General features: G+C 36.1%; 1 protein-coding gene across 8 annotated transcripts in view; it reads right to left on the bottom strand.

Moving 5' to 3' along the window:
* The window catches only part of doc2b (double C2-like domains, beta), a 312,366-nt gene that overhangs the window by 235,549 nt on the left and 50,257 nt on the right, over window positions 1-26,560 (bottom strand). For all 8 annotated transcript variants that reach the window (XM_048189585.1, XM_048189586.1, XM_048189584.1 and 5 more), the window contains one exon: window positions 18,269-18,431. In XM_048189585.1, the coding sequence (XP_048045542.1) occupies window positions 18,269-18,431 (163 nt within the window). The remainder of the gene's footprint in view (window positions 1-18,268; window positions 18,432-26,560) is intronic.

Genomic DNA, 26,560 nt, shown 5'->3' with positions numbered 1-26,560 from the left:
CCAAGAAAAAAAAAATGTGTGTGAGACATGGAAAAGAGGCTAAATATATTTTACAAAAGTACTTCTGAGACAAATCAATCAAACAGATTAAATAATCATGTGTAAACCTTCAGTTGATACCAAGACTTCGGTGCCTATCAGTACTGAAATTTAAAAAATGTGACGGTTTGAGCGTTGTTGAGCGGATTTCTAAACACCGCTGATTGGCCATTGTGTTGACATGCTCATTGGATATGTCTGTGATTGTCTACAATGATCAACGCACAGCAGCGTTTGAAAGCACATGGAAGTGTTTGAATTTGAAAGCGTTTTGAAAGCACGAGCAGGAGCGTTTGAAAGCAGGCGTCTATCAGCGGACTGGTCAGCAATAGACGCCTGCTTTCAAACGCTCCCGTGTGTATCTGTGTAAGCGCTTGGTGAAGAGCTTTATTGATTATTTACAATGTTTTTACAGCGTTGATCATTGAACCCAATCACAGACATATCCGATGAGAGGTGTTTACGAATCTGCTCAACAGCGCTCAAAGCGTCACATTTTTTAAAATTTCAGTACTGACTAGGTACCAAAGTCGGTACTTTTGACAACTCCTGCTGTGTCCGAAATTGCCCCCTAACCTATATCCTCATTCACTATTCCATACATTACGCTACTAATATAGTATACTTGAAGGAGTGAATGAAAACGAGTGAGTGAAGTCAGACACTGAGTGCACCAGAAGAACTGCCGCTTTTGCATAGTTTGGGCTTGCCGTTTAATACTCATCTGAAACTTAGCAAACTGGCAGATCCAGCATAACTCTGTCATGAAAACTAGCTTGTATAAACCTTAATTAAACACTTTAATAATAATTTAAAAAGGGATTTATACCTGTATGATATTACACTGTACCCACATTGGACCATGCGGTTTGGAAAATGGATGGATGGATGTTTCAGGGAATTCATTCAGCACAAACTTCACAGTGCATTATGGGTATTCTCTAGCTGTTGAGTGTACAACAGTTGCACACTCGTTATTGAGGCGCAATATGGGACTGAATGAGTGAATGAGCGGATAACGTCCACTATGGTTTCTGACACCACTACAAATGGCTATTTAAGAGTATAGGTGGTGATTTTGGATACAGCCTATGTTTTTTTTTTTTTAAACATACATCTTCCGGGTCAAAACTAGCCCAATTGCAATAGAGAGGTTTTCTAGAAACAATAAATTAAGATACTTTAAATAACTGGTTCTTAACTGGTTTTGATTAAGGACCCAGATTTTGCACTGGACATTAAGTGTCAAATCCAATAACAAAATTGTTTATTGTACAATAAAACATTCTATAAAATCAAACAATTTCAAATTTCAGTTAAAACTCACTTATTAAAAAGTTTCAATTATTAAAAAAATTTAAACATGCTAGTCTTTTTGTCATGAAATCGTAAAGCGTTGCAGACATGGCGTAGGTTGTCATCCACTATGAGACACTATACAAGATGAAACGTTCGATTCTTGTGTCCCGACGCTCATTGTCATTTATGAATCAACATGACTTCCTACGTCAAACGGTAGTCTGAACCTGGCATAAGAGTGCTGTGCTCTTCAAAAATCCCTTGGTGGAGGAAACTAAACGTCTTAAACTGTTAGAACCAGACTAAGGTGATTGCTTGTTTAAAGTCGAAATGAAACAGAAGTTGTGATAGTCTTTTCTTTTAAATTGCGATGTATATCTGAGTGAAACGGCTTCTCGAGCAAGAAGGAAAAAAGTAAGGCGGGACTTGATTTTGTCCATCAGGAATTGATTGGATGGTTGTGGTTTGCTATTTCTGTGATGTCATGTGAGTGACAGGTTGCCCCGCCCTCACGCCACATCATCAGAGAAAAGAGAAGAGAGAAGAGGGAGGTTATTTTGATTAAAGAATACGAGGGCACATGAATTAAAAAAATAATGATGTGCACAGATAGATCATTTATAAAAAAAACACTGCAATGGTGATTTTAAGCTGCCTGCATATGGTGTTTTTAATCAGACTGTCTGAAAACAAAGTTGTGTTTATAAGATATCGGGCTGACACAGCAAGTGCTTATGAGAATATCACTTTACATGTCAGCCAATCTGCTCTTCCTGCCTCCAGAATAAACTGCAATATAGACTAAACCTTGAGGTCCATTCAAAGGTCTGGCTACACAAGATTCGAATAACAGTAAGTTGTTTTAGTGGGTCAGCTGAGTGATCTCCCACCCTGACCAGATAAGATGTGAAAAAAAGCAATTATTCTGCTGATGAATCAATTATATTATACCATAATATAGTTTCGTGTAGCCAGACCTTCAAACTGACCTCCAAAGATCTGTACTCCAGCAGCTTTCAATAGCCAAGGTCTGCCCAGAGTCCATCTGACTGACATGTAAAGAAACCAATCACAGTTCATTTTGTTCAGTGTTGGATTAGGGGCATGAAAATGTAGACGTCCCCGTAAATAGATGTCCCTACAATAACAGACAGGTGTGTAAAACTCTTGGAGGTATTCTATAGTCTATGCCGCAAATTTCAGATACTTCATATACTTTTGAAAAGCCAGCGTTTAGTTGATCCTAATAAGCGCTCACTGTCACAGTTGTAAACACGACAGCTTTCTTCTTCCAAAATGCAAAGTACTATTATCTCTACCTAGACACCATCTGTAACTAAGACACCTACAGACGATTGTAATTTCAGTTGCTCCTGATATTCAGAAACGTTCAGTCACATTACCAGCAATGACAGCAGAGGCCATACAACAGAATGAAGAAAAACTAACCTCTGCTAGGGCCAGAGTACTTCAGCTGACTGTACTTCAGCAGCCAACTGAAATGTCACTAGATTTACAGTTAAAGGTCTCTGCAAATATGAAGTGATTGTTTACTTTCGGTCACACAGAGAGAGAGGCATACACAGGGCTTCAGTCATGAAGCAGATGCATGAAGCAGATCAAATTAATGTGGAATGAATCGCTGTATGTATCCTTACCATTAACAAATGGTTTACAGACACCATTTGATTAGGGATACCTTTTTTGTTCTTGCAGTGTTTGTACTTGTTGCACCACTGGACCATGATGTTTTTTGGGTCAGTGACAAAAAAATCTAGACATGTGCCATGTTAATGTAATTCTGTGTTTATGTTGGATTTGTACATTTTTATTTGTACATCACGTTATGATATAATAAAAAAAGATTTACACACAACATATAAAATATTACACTTAATCTAAAAAGTATTTCCAAAAAATGATGTTGTCTTGGGATTATACCATTAAACATATTAAACTATCCTTACTGTGTCATAAAAAGATTTTATTTTAAAGAGATCTGACCTTGACACAGATGATCTATAAGAGTCCTCTCTGTAATATAAATTCCCATTTTATGGTGTTCTTGACACATGACAACAAATTGGCTTTCTGCATATTAGTTACATGAATAGTGCCCTGATGACACTGAAAAGCTTGCAGAGATTTACAACAGCCAGTGACCTTTGGCGGAGACAACAGAAATGATTGCATAGTGCCATAAATGAAATACCTGTTTTTGAGCCAACCATGCAACCACATTTCCCTCGGGAGACTTTAGGTGCGTCCCAGTTTGCGTACTTATGCACTATTCTATGCCGTTTTGTAGTATAAATAGTGCGAGTAGTACGTTCACACTGAAAATTACAAATAAAAAAAAAGTACACTTTAAATGCCCGGATGATCCAGTATCGAAAAAACGAAGTGTGGAATGTTGGACACTTCACACACTTGACTGTCACAGGAGGAGGGGCTATCAGTCTCCAATGTTGAATGACAAAATAAGCTTATAAATTTTATACACTACATGGTTGTGTGCATAGTGTATAGTACGTCATTTGGGACACACATTTTTTGATTTGCTAGACAAGCAACGCTAGTCAAAATGTCTGTTTTCAGCTCTATCAATAAGCTAGAATATTTACCAAAACGTTTGTTCCACAGTGGCACATGGTGTATTAACTAAACACTCACTTTGGTACAAGCTGCTCACAAAAACAATGACCAGCTCAGAGGTTAACCTGCTTGAGTGCAAGGTACAAACCATCATGATGACCTTTTTGAACTTACAATGTATAAATGTTTTTTTGTTTCTGCATAAGGTTAAACATTCTCACCCCCACATTCTCTCAGGTTGAGGTTTCAGTATGTATTTTGTAGAGCACTATACACTCTCAGTACCCAGCAAAAAAGTGTACCTTATAAAGCCATAAAGGGTGCAGATTAGACATATACACAACCGTTCAAAGGTTTGGGGTTTGTAAGATTTTTTTTTATGTTTTTGAAATTAGTATCTTATGCTCACTAAGGCTGCATTTATTTGATCAAAAATACACCAAAACAGTAATATTGTGAAATATTATTTTAAAGGTGCCATCGAACGTTTTTTTACAAGATGTAATATAAGTCTAAGGTGTCCCCTGAATGTGTCTGTGAAGTTGCAACTCAAAATACCCCATAGATTTTTTTAAATTAATTTTTTTAACTGCCTATTTTGAGGCATAATTAGAAATGCGCCGATTCAGGCTGCGGCCCCTTTAATTGCTCCCGCTCTCCGCCCCCTCCCGAGCTCTTGACTCTATCATTGCATAAACAAAGTTCACCTTCAAAATGGATCTTTACAAAGTGTTCGTCATGCAGCATGTCTAATCGCGTAAGTATGGTATTTATTTGGATGTTTACATTTGATTCTGAATGAGTTTGAGGCTGTGATCCGTGGCTAAAGCTAACATTACACACTGTTGGAGAGATTTAAAAAGAATGAAGTTGTGTTTATGAATTATACAGACTACAAGTGTTTAATAATGAAAATAGCGACGGCTCTTGTCTCCATGAATACAGTAATAAACGATGGTAACTTTAACCACATTTAACAGTACATTAGCAACATGCTAACGAAACATTTAGAAAGACAATTTACAAATATCACTAAAAATATCATGTTATCACGGATCATGTCAGTTATTATCGCTCCATCTGCCATTTTTCACTGTTGTCCTTGCTTGCTTACCTAGTCTGTTGATTCAGCTGTGCACAGATCCAGACGTTAATACTGGCTGCCCTTGTGTAATGCCTCGATCATGGGCTGGCATATGCAAATATTGGGGGCGTACACCCCGACTGTTACGTAACAGTCGGTGTTATGTTGAGATTCGCCTGTTCTTCGGAGGTCTTTTAAACAAATGAGATTTATATAAGGAGGAGGAAACAACGGTGTTTGAGACTCACTGTATGTCTTTTCCATGTGCTGAACTCTTGTTATTCAACTATGCCGAGGTAAATTCAATTTTCAATTCGATTAGATGTTTTCTATAGGAGTACATTTTAAAATATAATTTATTCCTGTGATGCAAAGCTGAATTTTCAGCATCATTACTTCAGTTTTCAATGTCACATGATCCTTCAGAAATAATTCTAATATGCTGATTTGCTGCTCAAGAAACATTTTTTATAATTATCAATGTTAACAACTGTTATGCTTAAAGTTCCCCAATTATGCTTTTTCAGAATTACCATTTATGTAGTGTGTAATATAGCTGTTTGTGAACGTAAAAGGTCTACAAAGTTTTAAAGATCAAAGTGCTCGACAAATAGTTGTCTCCTAAAAGAAAGAATTAATTAAATCAATTCCAGGAGCTGAAATTCAGATATGGTAATAGCACTTTGTTTCCAACACGCACTGTAAGTGGTGGACTAATCACAACAAACTGGCCATCTGACCAATCAGATTAGAGTAGGCTTCCGGAAAGGAGGGGTTTAGAGAGACTGAATTGTTTTCAGACTCTTTGAGAAATGAGATGTACAATATATATTATGAGGAAATTACAGGTTTTTTTGGACCTTGGATGCATGTAAACCTATTGTAGGAGACCTCCAAAACAAAATTAAGATCCCTTAAAATAGCATAAAAGAGCACTTTATGAAAACTTTATTTATTCCAGTATCCTCTGATGAATAGAAAGTTCAAAAGAACAGCATTTCTATTTACTGACCCCAAACTTTTGAGCGGTAGTGTTAATACCTTTTTGGACTGTACTGCCACGGTAGATGATGTGCCATTTTTGTAGAGTGTATAGTCTATTGTTTTAACACGTCATGCATCTCCACACAGGAAACAAAAAGGCATAAACGATACACATAACATTTAGGGGAATATTTTAATTCTCTGATTTGGTACAATTAAATTAAACTCTAGAATCAATATGTGCTTAAGTGAAGAACAGTGTGCTTCTATAGTGTGACTAAAGTATTTACAGCCTTAAACGCTTCACCACGAGACACTGGACCAAATATATGTTTACAAACAATAATCCTTTTTTTTTGTCTTTTATGATGAGAAGAACATGTTAATAATCTAAAAGATAATAAATTCTGAACTCCCCAAAGGCCTTACCCAATAATACCCAGCATGCAACAGTGTTCTGGACAATTTCTAATATCATCTGAAGAATATGAGTAATAATGATTCCTTTTTAGGTCTTTTACTTCTAAACAGCAGAAAAATAATCTACTCCATGTCTTACTTGAGCCATCTTTTGCTTGATTGCAGCTTTTCACTAGCAGGTGTTACCTCCCAACAAAGAAACCCAAAATTAGGGATGGGTCATGTTGGTCGACAAGTCTATTAAAGGTGCCCTAGAATTAAATATTGAATTTACCTTGGCATAGTTGAATAACAAGAGTTCAGTACATGGAAATGACATACACTGTGTTTCAAACTCCATTGTTTCCTCCTTCTTATATAAATCTCATTTGTTTAAACACTCTGAGGTCTGAGGGTATCGCCGGCGATACCACCGTGTTTTTTTTCTTATCAGTGTGAAAGAGACTCAAAATACTCCGTCAATGTTGCACATACAATTAAGAGTTATACACCATTTTAATCTGTGGAATATCTTCTTTCATTTGTGTACACTCAGAGCAAAAAGAAAATGTTGTGCTTTTTGTAAAATAAAGAAAACTAACATGATGCGTGATCTCTCGTCTCCCTCTGAACGAAGTCGAATCTGATAGTTCTCAGAAAATGAACTGTAACTTAGTGAATACTAATCACAAAAAAATTACACTTATGTCTAAAAAAACGTTAAGATGTCAGGTTTTAAAACAAATCTTCTGTGTTTATGTAATCTGTATGAAAAGAGAGCCATGTCAGAAGTCCGTGATTCAGCTCATTATCCGCTAATGCGGCCACGCCCACGGAGCCAGCGCTATTCAGACGCAAATTCAGTCAATACATGCATACATCATCTCAATCGTGTATTTATTGTCTTCAAAAGTGTTTTGAATAGCCATATTTAGCGATCTCTTGCCTCTGTTAGTTCCTTGATTGTCACATGATATGCCTCTTCTTTTACTGAGGCATTTGTGGACAAAAGGGGCAGAGCGCCCTCCGGCTGCAAGTATGAATTAAAAACACAGCATCCAGCGCTCATAATGATGACAATAAATATAGAATAATAAATATTACTATAGAAAATTTATATAAACATATGAGAATCCATCAATATTTCTCCAAATGTGTATGCTTTTAAGCATATTAAGAAATTATGGTCAAAATAAGATTTTAAGAGTCAAAATGTGAAGCTTGAGTCTTAGATCTTTTTAATGATGTATAGTTTGTCAACTGCACATCAACATTTAGCCTCTATAATATAACAAATATAGTAGCCTATATGAAATGCCCTAGAGGTAGGAATGTTCAGACGCTTTGCATCACAGAAATACATTATATTTTAAAGTATATTAAAATAGAAAACCATTATTTGGTTAGAGACTTGAGACTTCTTTTAAAAACATTATAATGGCAATGTGTTCAATCTTTTGACTGGAACTGTAATTTAACATAGGCCTATACAAAATTTTCTTCATATCATGTGCAATAATACGTGCATGCATGAGATCACAAAAATCATGTTTTTTTTTGTCCTGAGTGGACTTTAATCCTGTTATCAGCATGATCACAGAGGGTTTTTTCACAGCCTACCTGACTGAAAGGCCTCATTAATATGCAAGTCATTTCAGGTCGTTATTATGCAATTCTTTTGTCTTCTCAGGTGAGAATCACCCATTATTCATGATGATTCACGTCTCCACGCACACTGTTTCTTGACCAAAAGTGTCTTATAAAATTTAAATCTCTCTATAGTAGGAAGGATAATTTTTACTTCATTCTGAAGCAAAAACTCTAGTCTACAACCTCCAATACCCAGAATCCTTGTGAACACAGTTTTAATATATTTTTTTGGCCTTATTTCAGTGACTTAAGTTTTTTGTTTTTTCAATAACCACGCATAAACGTTATTCCTTCAAAAACACAAACATGTACATACATGTTCCTCACATATTATTGTAGCCTAGTTTGTGCTGAATACAGTGTAACGACACTTTTGTCATTAATATGTTTATGAACAACTGAAAAAAGCACAAATGTCAGGGCATGTCAAAACTTCTCCAGGGCCCCAAAAATCCTCAGACCCCTGAGGGTTAAAAGACCTCTGAAGAACAGGCGAATCTCAACATAACACCGACTGTTACGTAACAGTCGGGGTGTACGCCCCCAATATTTGCATATGCCAGCTCACGTTTAAGCATTAGACAAAGGCAGAACATCTGGATGTGCAAAGCAGAATCATCAGACTAGGTAAGCAAGCAAGAACAATAGCGAAAAATGGCAGATGGAGCAATAATAACTGACATGATCCATGATAACATGATATTTTTAGTGATATTTGTAAATTGTCTTTCTAAATGTTTCGTTAGCATGTTGCTAATGTACTGTTAAATGTGGTTAAAGTTTCCATCGTTTCTTACTGTATTCACAGAGACAAGAGCCGTCGCTATTTTCATTTTTAAACACTTGCAGTCTGTATAATTCATAAACACAACTTCATTCTTTATAAATCTCTCCAACAGTGTGTAATGTTAGCTTTAGCCACAGAGCACTATCAAACTAGGGCTGGGCGATATATCGCATGCGATTGTCACGCGCATTTCGTCAGTAAAGCCGGTTCCCTGATTACCGCTAAATCGCCATCACCTGCTTTCAAATGGAGCGGCATTTAATAGACAGAGCCGTAGTTCACTGATAAGCTACGCAATATCGCGTTCATTATCGAAGGCGATTCATCTGCGATAATGAACTACGGCTCTGTCTATTAAATGCCGCTACATTTGAAAGCAGGTGATGGTGATTTAGCGGTAATCAGGGAACCGGCTTTACTGACGAAATGCGCGTGACAATTGCATGCGATATATCGCCCAGCCCTATATCAAACTCATTCAGAATCAAATGTAAATATCCAAATAAATACAATACTCACATGATCCGATGTATGCATGCAGCATGCATGACGAACATTTTGTAAAGATCCATTTTGAGAGTTATATTAGCTGTGTGAACTGTGTTTATGCTGTTTAAGGCAAGCGCGAGCTCCGGGGGCGGGGAGCACGAGAATTAAAGGGGCCGCAACCTATATATCGGTGCATAGTTAATGATGCCCCAAAATAGGCAGTTAAAAAAATGAATTAAAAAAAATCTATGGGGTATTTTGAGCTGAAACTTCACAGACACATTCAGGGGACACCTTAGACTTATATTACATCTTTTAAAAAGAAGTTCTAGGGCACCTTTAAAATGGTTGACTACAGTACTTTATCTAAATTTTGTGTTGTTGTATTGATAAATTTAGCAATGATTATTTAATAATTTAATAATGCTAACAAAATGCTATATTTTAGACTTTCAGCATGGTAAAACTCTGTTATAAGTTTTTTTTTTATTATTATTCTCAAGAAGCCTCGGAAAAATGCATCCAATCAGGTTCAGCTGATCCTGATTAGATGCATCCATATAAAATATTCAAACAAAACATTCACATGAAAATTCTGTGTCACCAACATAAACATTACTAGAAACACATTTATGGGAAACTCTCAGAGCCCATCAATTCAAGACGTGCCTCAAAGTTTTATTCTTCTCAGACAAAACGGGATTCACCGCTGTCAAAGACTCCCTCGTGATCAGACATTCTAAATAAGAGCTCATTACCCATCCGACCAGCGCATTATCATCCCAAATCTGTTATGGCTGCCAGATGCTGGATTTTCATGAAATTTCAATGAGTTGTATTTTACAAATTTACATACGTTTAGCCTGATTAACCCACTAGCATTAATTCATGAGTATACAGAAATGACTCTGGCTTGAATAGTCCAGAGAAGCATCAATGAGCACGTTTACAGGCACACCATTATGCTGATAATTCACAAAAATCAGCTTATTGAAATAACTTGCTGTCTGGGTTTACATACAAACCAGTAGCCCGATAACGCAAGTAAAGCGTGTTTACAAGACTTTATTAATAAATCAGGTTATTTCCCGGTAGTAATATGCAATAATTTGCATATATGACTCAGTATATTTGTTATGTCGGTTGTGATGTTAAATAAAGGATTAAAATCTGCACTAAGGACACATTCCTGTCACATATCACACATGCGACCTTCAATACGCCGACAGAAAGCAGGTTAATGCGTTTACATGCTGGGTGAAATTATTATATAGGGGCAAAAATCGGTAACACTTTAGAATAGGGAACACATAAAAACTATTTTTCCGTCAAACTCCTAATTTACTGCTTATTAATATTTAGTAAGGTAGTTGTTAAGTTTAAGTATTGGGTAGGATTAAGAATGTAGAATAAGGTTACGCAGAATAAGGTATTAATATGTGCTTAATAAGTACTAATAAATAGCCAATATTCTAGTAATATGCATACTAATGCATACTAAACTAGTTAAAAGACCCTAAAATAAATTGGTACCCACAAATCTAGTTGTGATGATCAGTTTATGCTTAAATGGTTTATGACCTTACTCCGATAAAGGAAAACAGATAAATGCATTTACATGATCACATGCATTTTCGGCTTAATAAGCATAATTGGGATAAGAATGTGCATGATAACGCACTCAATTTTCATGGAGAAATAAGCAGCTGAAGTTGTAGTTGTATTAACTGCATATTCGACAGTAGTTTCTGTAGCACTTAGCACGTTTAATGCTTAAGGTTTCTGGCGGATAAGATGTACTGTAAAGTGCTTCTATTGCCAGAGTAATTACTGGAAGATTATTTGTCAAATCAAGTCATCTTTATTTATATAGTGCTTTATATGATACAGGTTACTTCAAAGCAGCTTTAATAAACAGGAAAATAACATTCCAAATTTGTACTAAAACGGATGGGTGAATCCTGTAAGACAACTTTACCAAGTTTAATTTGGAAAATCACTGTTTAAATCTGAAAGCAGCTGAGCAGAATATTTAGATAATCATCATTCTCCTTTCTGTCGTGTCCCCAGAGCATCTGGGACGGGAAGAGCTTCACCTGCATGTCCAATCACATCAGAGTGAGTGAAACTGTATCCAGTCTAACCATCAGAGGAACAGAAAGATTTCCAGTCTATATCGTTACAGATGTTGAGATTTGATGATATTGACCTGTCAACATTAAAAGATGTTCCAGAGTAAATACAAGTTAAGCTCTATCGACAACATCTGTAGTGAGCTGATGGATCCCTAGAGGGTTTAACTGCAGAAATCTGAAGCTTGCATTTTGTTAAATCACTTTTCTTAATTCCAATCCACTGTTTTCCCATGCACTTTCAAACTGTGGGATGAGTGAGAATACTATTGTGGTATTTAATTTACAGTAAGCCAGAGATGATGACTTTAATTAAATCTGTAAAATTTCTTTAAATCAGTTCTTTTCTGTCTCTGCAATTCTTTGTAATACCCTCTGAAAACAAGTTTTTCAACTATTGGCTTCAAAATACCAGAGCAAACATGCTCTGTTTAATCATATTTCAACTAGATCAATACAGGTTTATTATTATTCTATCAACATTATTGCACTTGTTCACAAAAAGCCTTGGAAACATTTACTCTCAGCTTGCTGAGTCAATACTATACAAAAAAAGATGTATAAAATGAAATAACTGCACACATTTAGGGATTATTTTTTTATTTTCATTATTCCAAAAAGTTTTATTATAGATAATATACAGTGCACAGCATAAATGAGTACACCCCCTCTGAACAAATACAAAAGATGTATTTTCTTTATGATCACTAATATAATTCATGGAAAGATGGCAAAAATAAAATGTATTAAACATATACATAATAAAAACTAATAGAAATATGTGTCACTAATAGCCATAAAATAAGTAAATTAGCCAATTTTGTTTAAATTAAGGATTGCAGAAATGAGTACACACTAGATTTAATTCAACAAATGTATAATATTCTAGTACTTGGTATGCCCTCCATAATTTTGAATATACTGTTCTGACCCTTCTTGGCACGGAGTGTACAAGTTCATGACAAATTGTCACATCTGTCCTGTTTAACTCCTGGATGATGAGCTCCTTAAATGCCCTGATCTTTAATGGGGAGTGTTGCTCAACTCATCTCTACATAATCCCCCACAGGTGCTCAAGAGTGTTAAGATTGAGTGCAATACATGCCCACAGAAGGTTTTTTACCTTGGGAGAATGCATATCCTCATTGTCATGTTGAAAAAATGCCCAACAATGCAAGGAATGAGGAAAGGGTAACATCTTCTGTTTCAAGTTTGTGTATTAAATTACACAGTGGTGTGTGAATTCATGACAACATTGATAAAGCACAACTCCCTCACACCTTCAGCACTCATACATCCCTATATAAGAGCTTTACTACCACTGAACTTTACTGTGGGAAACAGGCACTTCTCACTGTACTCCTCCTCTAGCAACACCATAACATTTTGGATGCTGTTAGATCCAAAATGATTGATTTGGTCATGAGACCAGAGTATTGATTCCCAGAATCTATATTTTGTAAACATGGGCTTTGGAAATGGCTAACTAACTTTTTTTTGTGCTTTGGCTTCAGTAGGTGGTTCCAGTGAGAACAATAACCATGCATGTCATTTCTGCAGGCTGCATCTTACTCTGTGACATAAACAGTCACTCTTTTCATAGCTTTTGCTGGCTCTGAGACACTCGCTTGGTATTTCTCCTGCTCTTGTCGAGCAAAAAAATCATCACTAAATGAAAGCTTAAAATGAAGGCCTGATTATTTCAGGGGTCTTATCACAAGTCCATTGTTTTTGAATTTCTGTGTTACTTTTCCTATATTTTCATACTTAAAACAATGATTTGGTAATCCTCTTGTAGCACTGTCTTCTTTTGTGCTAAGAAATAAGTCTCCCGACAGTTCTCTCCCAAGTGGTTCCATTGTTGACAGCATTAAGCCTGAGAATGATTCAGTGCGCTATATAACACTTTTAATTGTCAAGAAATTACTTCTCTTTAAATGTTTTGGTTCAACATACTTACCTGTTGATCAAACATTGCCTTAAAAGGAACACTCCACTTTTTTTGAAAATAGGCTCATTTTCCAACTCCCCTAGAGTTAAACAGTTGAGTTTTACCGTTTTCGAATCCATTTAGCCGATCTCTGGGTCTGGCGGTACCACTTTTAGCATAGCTTAGCATGGTTCATTGAATCTGATTAGACCGTTAGCATCTCGCTCAAAAATGACCAAAGAGTTTAGATATTTTTCCTATTTAAAACTTGACTCTTCTGTAGTAACATCGTGTACTAAGACCGACGGAAAATGAAAAGTTGCGATTTTCTAGGCCGATATGGCTAGGAACTATACTCTCATTCCGGCGTAATAATCAAGGAACTTTGCTGCCGTACCATGGGTGCAGCAGGTGCAATGATATTACGCAGCGCCTGTGACACCCTGCTTGCACAGGGAGCGTGCCTTGCAACCATAGAGACACTTGTGAGTGAAATATCATTGCGCCTGCTGCACCCATGGTACGGCAGCAAAGTTCCTTGATTATTACGCCGGAATGAGAGTATAGTTCCTAGCCATATCGACCTATAAAATCAACTTTTCATTTTCCGTCGGCCTTAGTACACAATGTAACTACAGAAGAGTCAAGTTTTAAATAGGAAAAATATTGAAACTCTTTGGTAATTTTTGAGTGAGATGCTAACGGTCTAATCAGATTCAATGAACTATTCTAAGCGATGCTAAAAGTGGTACCACACATGAGGATCACACATCACCAGACTTTGAAACTGGCAACAGTTACTGTCCAAAATCTGCAGACTGGCTCTGACTTTCTGCAAATAGCAAAACAACTCCTCCAGACTGAAAGATGAGTTAAAAAAAAAAGAAAAAAAAAAAAAGGTACGGTTATGCCTGGCGTCTACATGTTTTTAGTTTGAAAACTCAGGGGTTGTGTTTCAGTGTAAACGGAGCAAAACGGAGACTTTAGAAAACATAGACGTGGCTGCCCACATTACACTACCGAAACAACAATAACAGACCAGAGTCATCTCTCTCAACGGCTCTGTAACAGAGCAGCCTCGACGGCCATGTAAACAATAACATGGAGAAGGAACTGCAAGTTTTGCAGACTTTGTTGTCCTTTTTAGCAGCCATTGTGCAGTTACACTCTGCATTTTACAATACTGCAGCTCCACGAACATGGAAAACAGCAATAGATGGATCGACCACCTTTACGGGGGACCGCCCTGGTTTCTAGTTCCTATAACTAAGTTCCTACAACTACCTGGTGCGAAAGCCTCTAATGAGACTGAGGCTACATTCACACTGCAGGTAAATGTGACTCAAATCCATTTTCCCCATGACAGTGTGAACAGCACAAACCACATGTTATCTGATCTTTTCAATTCCGATTTGTGCCACTTCCATATGTGGTCCTAAATCTGATACAGGTCAGATGTTTTGTAATGCGACCGCAGTGTGAACAGTCAATTGGAATTCATGCGATTTTTACGTCACTCGAAATCAACATTTGTCACGATTCTGCGCTCATGGGAGTCTATTCAAAGATTTTACAATCCCAATGTTACCAAGAAAGTTGCAAAAGGTAGTCAGTAGAAGGGCAGTGATGTGTCAGAACTCATAAGTATTACAGAGACACCACTATATTACAAGCAAAATGAGGGCTCATATCAAAACTTTCAAAATTCTGCTCTCTTTGTCACATCATTGTCTTTATTTTTCAAATTGCATGTGTACAATTTTGCTGGCTTCTGCAGCAGATCACACTATAAATAAACTAGTAATCGCTTACTTTAATGCCCTCCGTGTTTACTTCCGTATGACAGCGCACTGTGTGTGTTGCCAAGTCCGTGATTTTCCTGCAGAATTGGGTTACTTTTTCACTGTTGCCATGGGTTGTTTGATACTCCGTGGGTTGAAGTGACTGCACCAACACGATATTTAACCCCCGGAATGAAAATGGGCTAGTTATGTACTAGTTTTGAGAAACAATTGAGTGGATTTTGTGGTAAAAACCTGGCAACCCTGCTTATATCGTTCTTTTGCACATGCAGGTTAGTTCAGAACCATGATCAGTTCTCATTGGAAATCTGATATTGGCCACATTTAAAACAACAATTTGATCGGAAAATCGGAATTGAGCATTAAGGCTCGCAGTGTGAATGTAGCCTGATTGAATGATTGAATGGACTTAACTTATTTAAGCTATATAGGCAAAACTAAAATTCACTGTTTCTATTTATGGTATTCAGCCAGCTGAAAATGGCAGGCGCTTTTCTGAAAACACCTAGCTGTGGGCAGTTGACAGCACTTAAGCGGCACAGCGTTTTGTTTTGTTTTTTAACAGACGCTTTGGTAGTTATGATTTCACCTGATTTCACAAATAGTTTGTTTCTGAATATAAAAATATTGAAAATATTTGAAGAACTTGCTCTAGTCCTTGTTTTAATGATTTTGTTGTCTTCTGTTGTACAAGCAGAATGTGATGGTTGGTTAGTGTGGTATTTGTCCCACTCCACTGTGATTGGACAGCTGGTTAAGCAACAGTAAAAGAGTTAGCATTTTACTGAAACATTTTTCAACACACAGCATGAAATACACGTTCAGCACTTCATCACATTGCTGCCGTTTTTAAATACGTGGTGCTCCCATTGAAAACAATTGAAAAAATATGCCGGCCTAACAAAAAAAATTTTGGTGGACAAACGGCCTTAGTGAACAAGGTCTAACATGAAGGTAAATAGACATTGTAAAATATTTGATTTTAGGTTCACTTTAGAGTATGAACTGGGTCAAAATGACCAGCAACAGTATAGAGAACCCATAAACCAATTCGCTAACAAAGAACCTACAATGTAATAAAGACATTTTTAATCTGCAAGGTGCATATAACCAAGTAAAGAACTCTACATAGCCAAATATGGTTCTTGATGAGAACAAAATTCTATGTTGAGCCTAAAATGCTACAAAAACCTCTGAAGAGCCCTTGTAAGAGTGTATGTTATCGGAGGGTCAGGAAGGGGAAATTCCTAAATCAACATGCTCTTTTATCATGCTTTATTCAGCAACAGCCTCTGATATGCTCGGCATAATAGCAGCAGGTGGTATGGACAAATTACTCTATGTTAGTCCCACCAAAAGCCTTTCAGACCTCATTTATTCAATCATCCTTTAAAAGGATACAGTCAGAAAAGGTGTCCACCCCTACGACACTAATGCACCTCATACACCTCTTACTCTCAAGCATGCGTGGATAGTACGAAGCCACATTTGTTATTCTAAGGCTGGTTTAACAAAAAGGAAAAGACAAATTGTATGTCAACCACATATGAACTGCAGTCTAGGAACATATGAACAGATGTGCTCCTGCCAATGTGAACCATTCCATCGATACATCTTCATGAGGCTATAAAGAAGCCCCATATGTGGAATTGATGAACGTTCCTGAACATCTTATTTGCATGTCAGAGATAATCAAATGCATGAGAAACCGTGTGACTGTAAAATCTGATGGGCCACAAGCTTTATTATACGTAATAAAATGATGATATATTGGTCCTCTGAGTGTTTTTACCGAGAGACGCCACAGGGCTTGAGGGCCGTTGGTTCACATGCTGTAGAACTGCCTAATTCTTCTGATAAGTAAGCTTATCACACACTGCAGATGGGTCCATTTAATTCATGCCATGGCAAGTTTATTTTTACATATATTTCACTTTTCATCCTGCCTTAAATGCATTTCTGCAAGGTTAAGCAGAACTGCCTAGAAGCTAGAAGCGTTTTAGCCTGAAATGGATGTGAGAGTGAATGTTTATTTGGAGAAGGGTTAAATGGGGTCACCTTAAGATGGCTGAGCTCATTAATAGCACCACTGGTAGAGAATGGGACGTCCCATCTAAAGTACAGAAATGACTAAGGGGTGTATTAATAAGCTAACTGACCTTTAGATCTATAGCGTCACCAGTATAATTAGATAACTGCTATAAAAACCTAATTACAGACAAAATCTAGTAAAGTGTTGGTACATAATCAAATGTTTTACCATTTTAAACCTAACAAAATTCTTTTTGTGAATTGGTTTGGTTGAAAAGTGTGGTTGTGCTACCTTGGTTATCTAATGCAATAGCATTTATACATCCAAAAAAATGTCCAAATGTTGTGAGTTCAATACTAATTAAGCTAATTGACAGCGATTTTGATAATTCCATTTTCTTAAAAAAAAAAAATAATAATAATAAATAAATAAATAAATAAATAATGTTGAGGCACTAACATTGGAAGTACACAAGGCCAATTGTTGGAGGATTTAAAAGCATAAATGTATTCTTCTGTTCGTTGTGTACATTTATTGTTCTGTTCATTGTGTATTATTCACATAATTTTTATGGTTATTTTAGGGTTTTAGGTGTTTCATTATCTGGCAATGCAGTTACAAAGTTAAATTCAATTTACATCAATAAAATTGTATTGATATAAATAGAATACAACTAACTCAGAAACGGTAAGTTATTTCCTCATGCTAAAATCACATTAATATACATTTTCTACATCTTACGTCTTATACTATTGAAATGATGAATATTCACCTCCACTCAAAGTAGCCCAGATTTTTGCCTTTTTTAAAGAAAAGGAGGGACAAGTGGAAATTAATTTTTGTAATAAAGTTTGACACAAATTATGTTGAATGATCTTAACTTGTATTGGACACAGAATATTCCTTTAAGGCCATTGTTTTTTGTTTTTTTTATGGCCTGAGAAAAAGAATTTCAGTTTTTAAAGCTCTGTGCATTTTGCATAGAATAGAATAGAATAGAATAGAATAGAATAGAATAGAATAGAATAGAAGCATTAGCATCTAACCTTTGCTTTGAGCCCATGTGTAGCTCACTGGTGCACTCCTGGCCACTGGCAGCTGCTCTTCTCTTTCTATTACTGACTTCCTGTTATCTAGAATTGAATCCTTAATGGGACGAATATGCTTCGGCAGGGCTTTGTAGAACCAGGCTCCAGAACGTTTCCACACCTTTGAAAAGCAGGGAAAGAAAAATAAATTAAGCACAGCTCAGTATGGAGTGATTAGAGCAGGTACTCAAAGGAACAAAGTAACCTCATGTGGCCAAAGACATGGAGTTATAACAAAATGCTCATCTGGAGAGAATCAAGCACTGCTTTTAAACTATAACTTACATTTAACCCAAAACATTACAGCTGTCAGTCCTGCTAGCAAGCACGCTCTCAAAACAAAAGCAATTTCACACGAGTAGCCATGCGATGTCACTCTTTATACAACAGTTCGTTCTGGTTCTCGAATCTGAGAGGTCTTTCCAGCCACACGATATTCTACCAGGGAACCGTTTCACCATTCAAATCGCTCCGCTTTCAGCATTCTCACAGCGAGTGTCATGGTGGACGAGCAAACCAACCATATTTTTATAGATACTACTGTTATTTTGTAATGGAATATAGTTTTATTAGTTTTATAAGTGAGAATGTAGTTGTTTAGACCTCAGATATGAGATATGTAAACAAAGCCTATTTGAAAATTTGTTTAGAAGCTTTTGGAGATGTGAGCTCCAGGCCAACAGCAGCCCTTCAGCACTCATGTACCCACAGAGAACATTTTCATCTTGGCCAGTCCTTTGGGAATTTTCCGCTGGCTCTTCGTTAGATCGTGTTTAAACATGAGGTATAATTTGTTTTGGGTATATCAAAAGGGCTATATTACATTTCATAACTTTATATTTGCACTGAAATTAAATCCTGTACTAACTAGAGCACTGCTTTTGTACGTTTATCTAAACTGCTTGTGTTTATTTCCTATTGTACAAACTTCCTATACTGTTATAATGGCTATGTTGTTCATTTAAATATTATTGTTCAATAATTAATATTTTATATAACTACGGCCAAATCACAGCCATGCTGATATACACAGCGATATCACACGGCTTGCTTATATATCAGCATGGCTATGACAAATAGAATATAATAGGATAAACAGAAATGTTTATAAAAATAATAATAATGACAAAAGCACAAACAAAATTACTGAAACACAAATTAAAATGAAAAATGGTAGTATAAAAATAAAAGCTAATTCAAATACTATAATAGTATAAAAATAATACTAACATAACACTGCTTGATACTACCTTTAGATACCTGAAAGAACTGCTGAAGGCACTGCTTATTTCATTTGTACCTTTGATATATTGTTTTTCCTTCTACTGCAATTTTTCTTTGTTCTTTATCTTATTACTGCCTGCAGTTTTAAATAATTACTTGAAAGAAATACAGTACAGACCAAAAGTTTGGAACCACTACGATTTTTAATGTTTTTAAAAGAAGTTTCGTCTGCTCACCAAGGCTACATTTATTTAATTAAAAATACAGTAAAAAACTGTAATATTGTGAAATATTATTACAATTTAAAATAACGGTGTACTATTAAAATATATTTGACAAAGTAATTTATTCCTGTGATGCAAAGCTGAATTTTCAGCATCGTTACTCCAGTCTTCAATGTCACATGATCCTTCAGAAATCATTCTAATATGCTGATTTGCTGCTCAATAAACATTTATGATTATTTTCAATGTTGAAAACAGTTGTGTACTTTTTTTTTTTTTCAGGATTCCTTGATGAATAGAAAGTTCAAAAGAACAGCATTTATCTGAAATACAAAGCTTCTGTAGCATTATACACTACCGTTCAAAAGTTTGGGGTCAGTAAGAATTTTTATTTTTATTTTTTTGAAAAGAAAGTAAAGAAATGAATATTGAATACTACTTATTCAGCAAGGATGCATTAAATCAATCAAAAGTGGCAGTAAAGACATTTATAATGTTACAAAAGATTAGATTTCAGATAAACACTGTTCTTTTGAACTTTATATTCATCAAATAATCCTGAAAAAAAATATTGTACTCAAATATTTTGTACAATTTTACACATTAAATGTTTCTTTAGCAGCAGATCAGCATATTAGAATGATTTCTGAAGGATCATGTGACTGGAGACTGGAGTAATGATGCTGAAAATTCAGCTTTGCATCACAGGAATAAATTACTTTGTGAAATATATTCAAATAGAAAACAGTTATTTTAAATTGTAATAATATTTCACAATATTACTGTTTTTACTGTATTTTTAATTAAATAAATGTAGCCTTGGTGAGCAGACGAAACTTTTTTTAAAAACATTAAAAATCTTAGTGGTTCCAAACTTTTGGTCTGTACTGTATGTGACGCCTACATGCCATTGTTTTAATGCCACTGCTTTAAAAAATTTAAACATGAATTGTTCATTTCTGTGGTTCTGAATACAGGTACTGTTAACTACTGGAATTTAGCTCAGTCACAAAACCACCAATCAGGACGGGGCCGAGCGGAGTGGGTGGAGTATGTTTGGAATCTTTCACTATCTTGGCAATGGACGGAAAATGGTTATGCTTGATGCATTCATGTTCATTTCCAACCACAGAACCCAGCAGACAAGAAACTGCAGGGCCATCATTTTCAAGGCAGTGGCACTTAATCATCTGACACACACCAAAAATTCAAACAGTCCTTTCAAAACACATTACCCCTCTGAAACAAACACCGCAATGCTCTAGAGGTGTTCTGAGAACACTAGAGTCTAGTGCCAGTCACTCTCATGGTCATATAACAGCAAGAGACTGATGCTCGGCAGGCCAGGCCCCGCTGCAGCCAGGAAGACAATTAAGAAGTGATGGACAGCAGGCTCTGAAATGTCAGGACTGACAGCAGCTGCTGGAGTCTTGGCAAACACCATCTCCCAGCTGTACCTGCTCAGTTACAACTCCATTTGCACAAACACTGGCCAGACAAAATAATGCAAATCTAGTTTGCAGGGTCAAGTCTTGAATAGCCTTCCTTGTTTTGACTGGTCTTCACCTGAAACAGTTTTTGATGTGTGCAACAAACATGCAAAAAGAATAAATGATAAATATCCTTTGAGCTTAGATGATGTTTTGTGTTTAGTGCAGAAGCCAAAGGCATGCAGGAAGCAACTTTATTGTATTCCATAGGGTACCAATTTCTGCTACCCAGCAAGAGGAAAAAGCACATTTTAAACTGCTAGTGCAATCAGTTCATTCACAGTGAAAAAAAATAACTTATACAATCACGAAAAAGGGTTTGAATAGTAATTTTCCCAGAACTGAGTTTTATCAGTGGAAGATAACGTGTAATTTAGAAAAATGATCCACTTTGAATGACATGAAAACCAGCCTGGAACGTCTTTGCCCCCTTATGAGTGTATAGCCCTCTATACTTTTTATTGTAGTCTACATAAGCAGAATCTTGTTGCTATGCTATCAGTGTATAGTCAGTTTCTGATTGAAAAAACAATATGCATTGATACATTTTATGCTTGGCAATAATGAGTGTTGGGTAAGTTACTCTAAATAAGCAATTAATTACTAGCTACTAATTACATCTTTAACAGTGTAACTAGATTACTGTACCAATTACTCTCTGCATTACTTATTACTTTCTAAATCCCATATCAACCTTAAAAGGTGCAATAGGTGATTCTCTACAGAAACAGTTTTTGTTATATTGGTTGAAAGTCTCCTCATATCCTGGTAGCAATCACTATGTAAAACGGTCTAAATGTATTTTTTTAAATATATATCATCTGTGGAAGGCATAGGACCATGAAATGTCCATCCAATTATTATATTCTGTCTAAATGAAATAATATGATGTCCTACCTGCCTGTCAATGTGTGTTTTTACATTCCCTCGTGCACCCTGTTCGCGCAGATATCATACGTCATCGGTGCGTTTCATGCTGTGCAGTTTATGTAGACAGACGTCAGTCACGGAGCACCGTAAACAAACAGCAGCCAACTTTTACAGTTCCTACTGAATCAAAACCACAAGCTTATGTTGCGTTCACACCATACCATAATTAAAGGATTAGTCCACTTTCAAATTAAATTTTCCTGATAATTTACTCACCCCCATGTCATCAAAGATGTTCATGTCTTTCTTTCTTCAATCGAAGGTTTTTGATGAAAACATTCCAGGATTATTCTCCTTATAGTGGACTTCAATGGCCTCCAGACAGTTGAAGGTCAAAATTACAGTTTCAGTGCAGCTTCAAAGGGCTTTAAACGATACCAGACGAGGAATAAGGGTCTTATCTAGCGAAACGATCGGCCATTTTTGAAAAAAAAAAGTAAATGTTTATGATTCATATAAACAAATGATCGCCTTTGTAAGTGCTATTCTTCAAAAAGCTTGTGCTGTATGTCCTATGCCAGTTACATTTTTTCAGTAAGTAAAATAGGGAAGGCTTAGGACATGCAGAGTAAGCTTTTTGAAGAATACAGAAAGCGGAAGCACTTACAGGCGATCATTTGTTTATATAATGCATATTGATCGTTTCACTAGACCAAGACCCTTATTCCTCATCTGGTATCGTTTAAAGCCCTTTGAAGCTGCACTGAAACTGTAATTTTGACCTAAAACCATTTGGAGGCCATTGAAGTCCACTATAAGGAGAATAATCCTGGAATGTTTTCATCAAAAACCTTCATTTCTTTTCGACTGAAGAAAGAAAGACATGAACATCTTGGATGACATGGGGGTGAGTAAATTATCAGGAAAATTTTATTTGAAAGTGGACTAATCATTTAAGAGATGGCAACCCCATGACGTTCTAACCGGAGCTGTTCTCAGACTCTGAGTTATGCGTTTCCATGTCAACAGTATCAACACCAAAATGAATCTGCAGCAGTCAGGTACAAGCTCTCTGTTGTTTACGTTCATTATTATTGTAATGTTATGTGCTTTGAGACATGAGGTAGTTTAACGCCATCTCTTGTGATGCTTTGCCAAGAGCAGCTGTGTGTGTGTGTGCGCATTCAAGTGTTTTGGAGGTGGCGTGGCTTTGGACAGCGATTTCCAGGAAGGGTGGGATTGTATGCGTTCAATGCTAGCAGGCTAACGTTAGCATTTCCCAGATTACCTACTGCACCTTTAACCAGTTGAACAACACAAGGATAGAAATGAAACAGCTCTTTTAATTATTTCAAATAAATAATATAAAATTGCATAAATTATTCTTGAACTGATCAAAGTATTTAAATGGAGAAGGTGACGTTAAAGGGTTAGTTCAATGAGAATACTTTTTGTTAAAAAAAAAAAAAAAAAAAAAATGTCATTCTGACGTAGAACACAGAAGCGCTGCACTGTCCACACAACATAAACAGCGTAGGAGACTGACAGGGGAGAGACAAAAATGTTGAATAAAGTCGTTATTTTTGTTTTGTTTTTGCGCATGAAAAGTATTCATGTCGCTTCATACCATTAAGGTTGAACCACTGTAGTCACGTTGACTATTTTAACGTCTTTACTATTTTTCTGGACCTTGAATGTGGTAATTATGTTGCTTTCTATGAGGGATAAAAAAAACCTCTCAGATTTCATCAAAAATATCTTAATTTGTGTTCTGAAGATGAACGAAAGTCTTACAGGTTTGAAACAATATGAGGGCGAGTAATTAATGACAGAAACTGCATTTTTGGGTGAACTAACCCTTTAAACACATACATTTTAGACATTAGACATTAAATGTTGATGTTAAATCCACTATTGATTTATATTGGACTGTTATATAGGCTATACAGTATTTAATGCAATTACATCAGAACTATTTAAAATTACAGAACAATTAAGAGTAATCCCTTACTTGCTCAAGGGAATTAAATTACAGTAATTAATTAATAATGCATTACACGCAATACTGGCAATAATAACAAAGCCTCTGAAAATAAAATAGTGTTTTTTTCTTTTAAAATGGCAAGATTAGGGAGAAGTAGCTGTAATTTGTACTATCAAAATCAAACTCGTTCCTTTTATACTAAAGTGGTACCATTCTCCTACATCCGTTCCACTATTATAAGCTCAAAACCTTCATTGACAGTGAAATGAAAGACATTATAAATGTACATTATGCATTAATATATGCAATAAATGACCATGGGGGGAAAATGTAAATGCACCAATAGGTTTTCTGTGAACAATGAAATAAAATTGACTAGACATTTGCTGGACTTCAATAAGAAAGATTTTATCTTACAAACGACAATTAAAAAAAAAAAAAAAAAAGATCGACCAGAGGAGTCAAGCATATAATTTTTGCAGCCTAAAGTGCAGAGACAACTGTGTCACTCCACAAAGACAGTGCCTGTCGTGTTTTTACTTATAAATAAATGAACAAACAAATATAAATTATATACATATATAAAGTAAAATCATTAGTACATTGATTTCCACAAAAAGGCGGAACTCTGTTCCCAACAAGCCCAACATTTGCTCAACTAATTGTGCAAAGTTGGGACGAGACTATCTGTTACAATAGCCAAATGGCAGATGCGGTGAGTGTTTGGGAAACAAATATTTTAGAGACTCTGTTTGGTGTCGCTAGAGGCCCAGAAATTACACATTTAAGTTTAAGCATTTCATGATGACGAACAAGCATTCAATTAAAAAGTATTGTATCTAATGCATCTCTGCCACTTAAACTATTACATTAAGACAAATCATTGGGTGAACTGCAGTTCTTATTCCCAGAATTGGGGGGGAGAAGCAGTGATTAAGGGAACATTTGGGAAGTGTGTTGGTGTTATTTCAAGGTCAGTGAGGAGTAGGAGAAGATAAAATACAGAGGTAACCGCGTCTCTGTGTACATAAATATCTGGAGACTCATTATCTCCAGCCATTTACAACAGGGAATGAATCTCTCTTCTTCAACAAACACACACAAAGCATTCCATCATACCATGTTCACCTAATATAAACACACACAGGCTTAAACATAATGTCACATTTTTCATTGGAACTTCTGTTGCATTTCTATTCCTATTTTTTCTATCACTCAATTTTAATCTTTTACAGCTGGGAACGGAACTTAAACCAGATTGTTAATAAACCGTAAACAGTATGTAAATTAATGTCTAAGTTGTAGGTTCAATTTGGGATAGACAGCATGAGAAAGAAGACCTGTAGCTAAATATGCTTTTTAAAGAGGTAAAGAAAACACTTCCCATATCTTTTATGGTGGACACATGTATGGTATATCTGAGGGTCAATTACAAGTAAGATGGAAAAATTATGAAAAATCTATTTAAAAACATTGTCAAGGTTTGTTCAGGTGAAAAAATCTAGAGAAATTAAAGATTAGATTCAACAATTTAATTTTCTTAATGAGGCCTTTTTTTTAATGTGCCTTCAACTCATATATGGATTGGATTTTTAATGCATTTTTGAATGAATTAATACATCCAGACATCCAAAAAAAAAAAAAGACCTATGAAACATCAAGCTTACAGCAGAACCTTTGGCAGACAGCAAACTATGCTTGCTATAAAAATGACTATTGCAGACCTTGAATGTGACAAGACAAATTGTGTTGATAGAAAGCACATGGGCTTTTATGGGAAATATAAAATGGTCTTGGTCACATGACTGTGCAACATGTTAATGTGCATGGCTATAAAAAGAAAGCAAATTGTCCTTGTCATACAACACAAATTATGGCATAGAGCTGGATCAGATCTAATCCCACTGGCTAGAATGAGGAATAGGGGTGTGGCCAGTAATAGCAACCCATACTGTATCTCCGCTCTTTTCATTCTGTACCACAGCATCAGAGCTCACGGATGTTAAATGACTGAACATTTCAAGGCACACCTGTTAAACATACTATTGTCTTTAGCAATTATAGCAAGCATCACAATCATCATCACACAACGCAACAGCTAGCAATTTATTTATTTCAATATCTGACAAATTTGGGATATGATGAACGAAAGGCAAATCGCACTGAACAATTTCCGCTTGGCATTTTAATTAGTCTTGTGATAGCATCGCTAATTTGAATGGGGAGGCAGCGTCTCGTGAAATTAGTTTTTGTAGCTGGTGGGAGCGCAACCACTGGTGACCAAAAGCACCGTTTGAGCCCTGCGCCCCGGGACAAATCAGCCAGAACTTCATTAGGCCACCCAGAACCAGAAAGTGTCATGTGGACAAAGGCTTGTGGCACAGAGATTTGATGCTTGTGAAAGTCCGTCAAAGCTGGGCCAGGTGTATTTGACCCCATTACATAATTATTTCATCAT

Source organism: Megalobrama amblycephala, linkage group LG4, assembly GCF_018812025.1.
Source record: "Megalobrama amblycephala isolate DHTTF-2021 linkage group LG4, ASM1881202v1, whole genome shotgun sequence".
Classification (NCBI taxonomy): domain Eukaryota; kingdom Metazoa; phylum Chordata; class Actinopteri; order Cypriniformes; family Xenocyprididae; genus Megalobrama; species Megalobrama amblycephala.
Note: the sequence above shows the minus strand (reverse complement) of the source record. Positions and strands in the feature narration are given on the sequence as shown.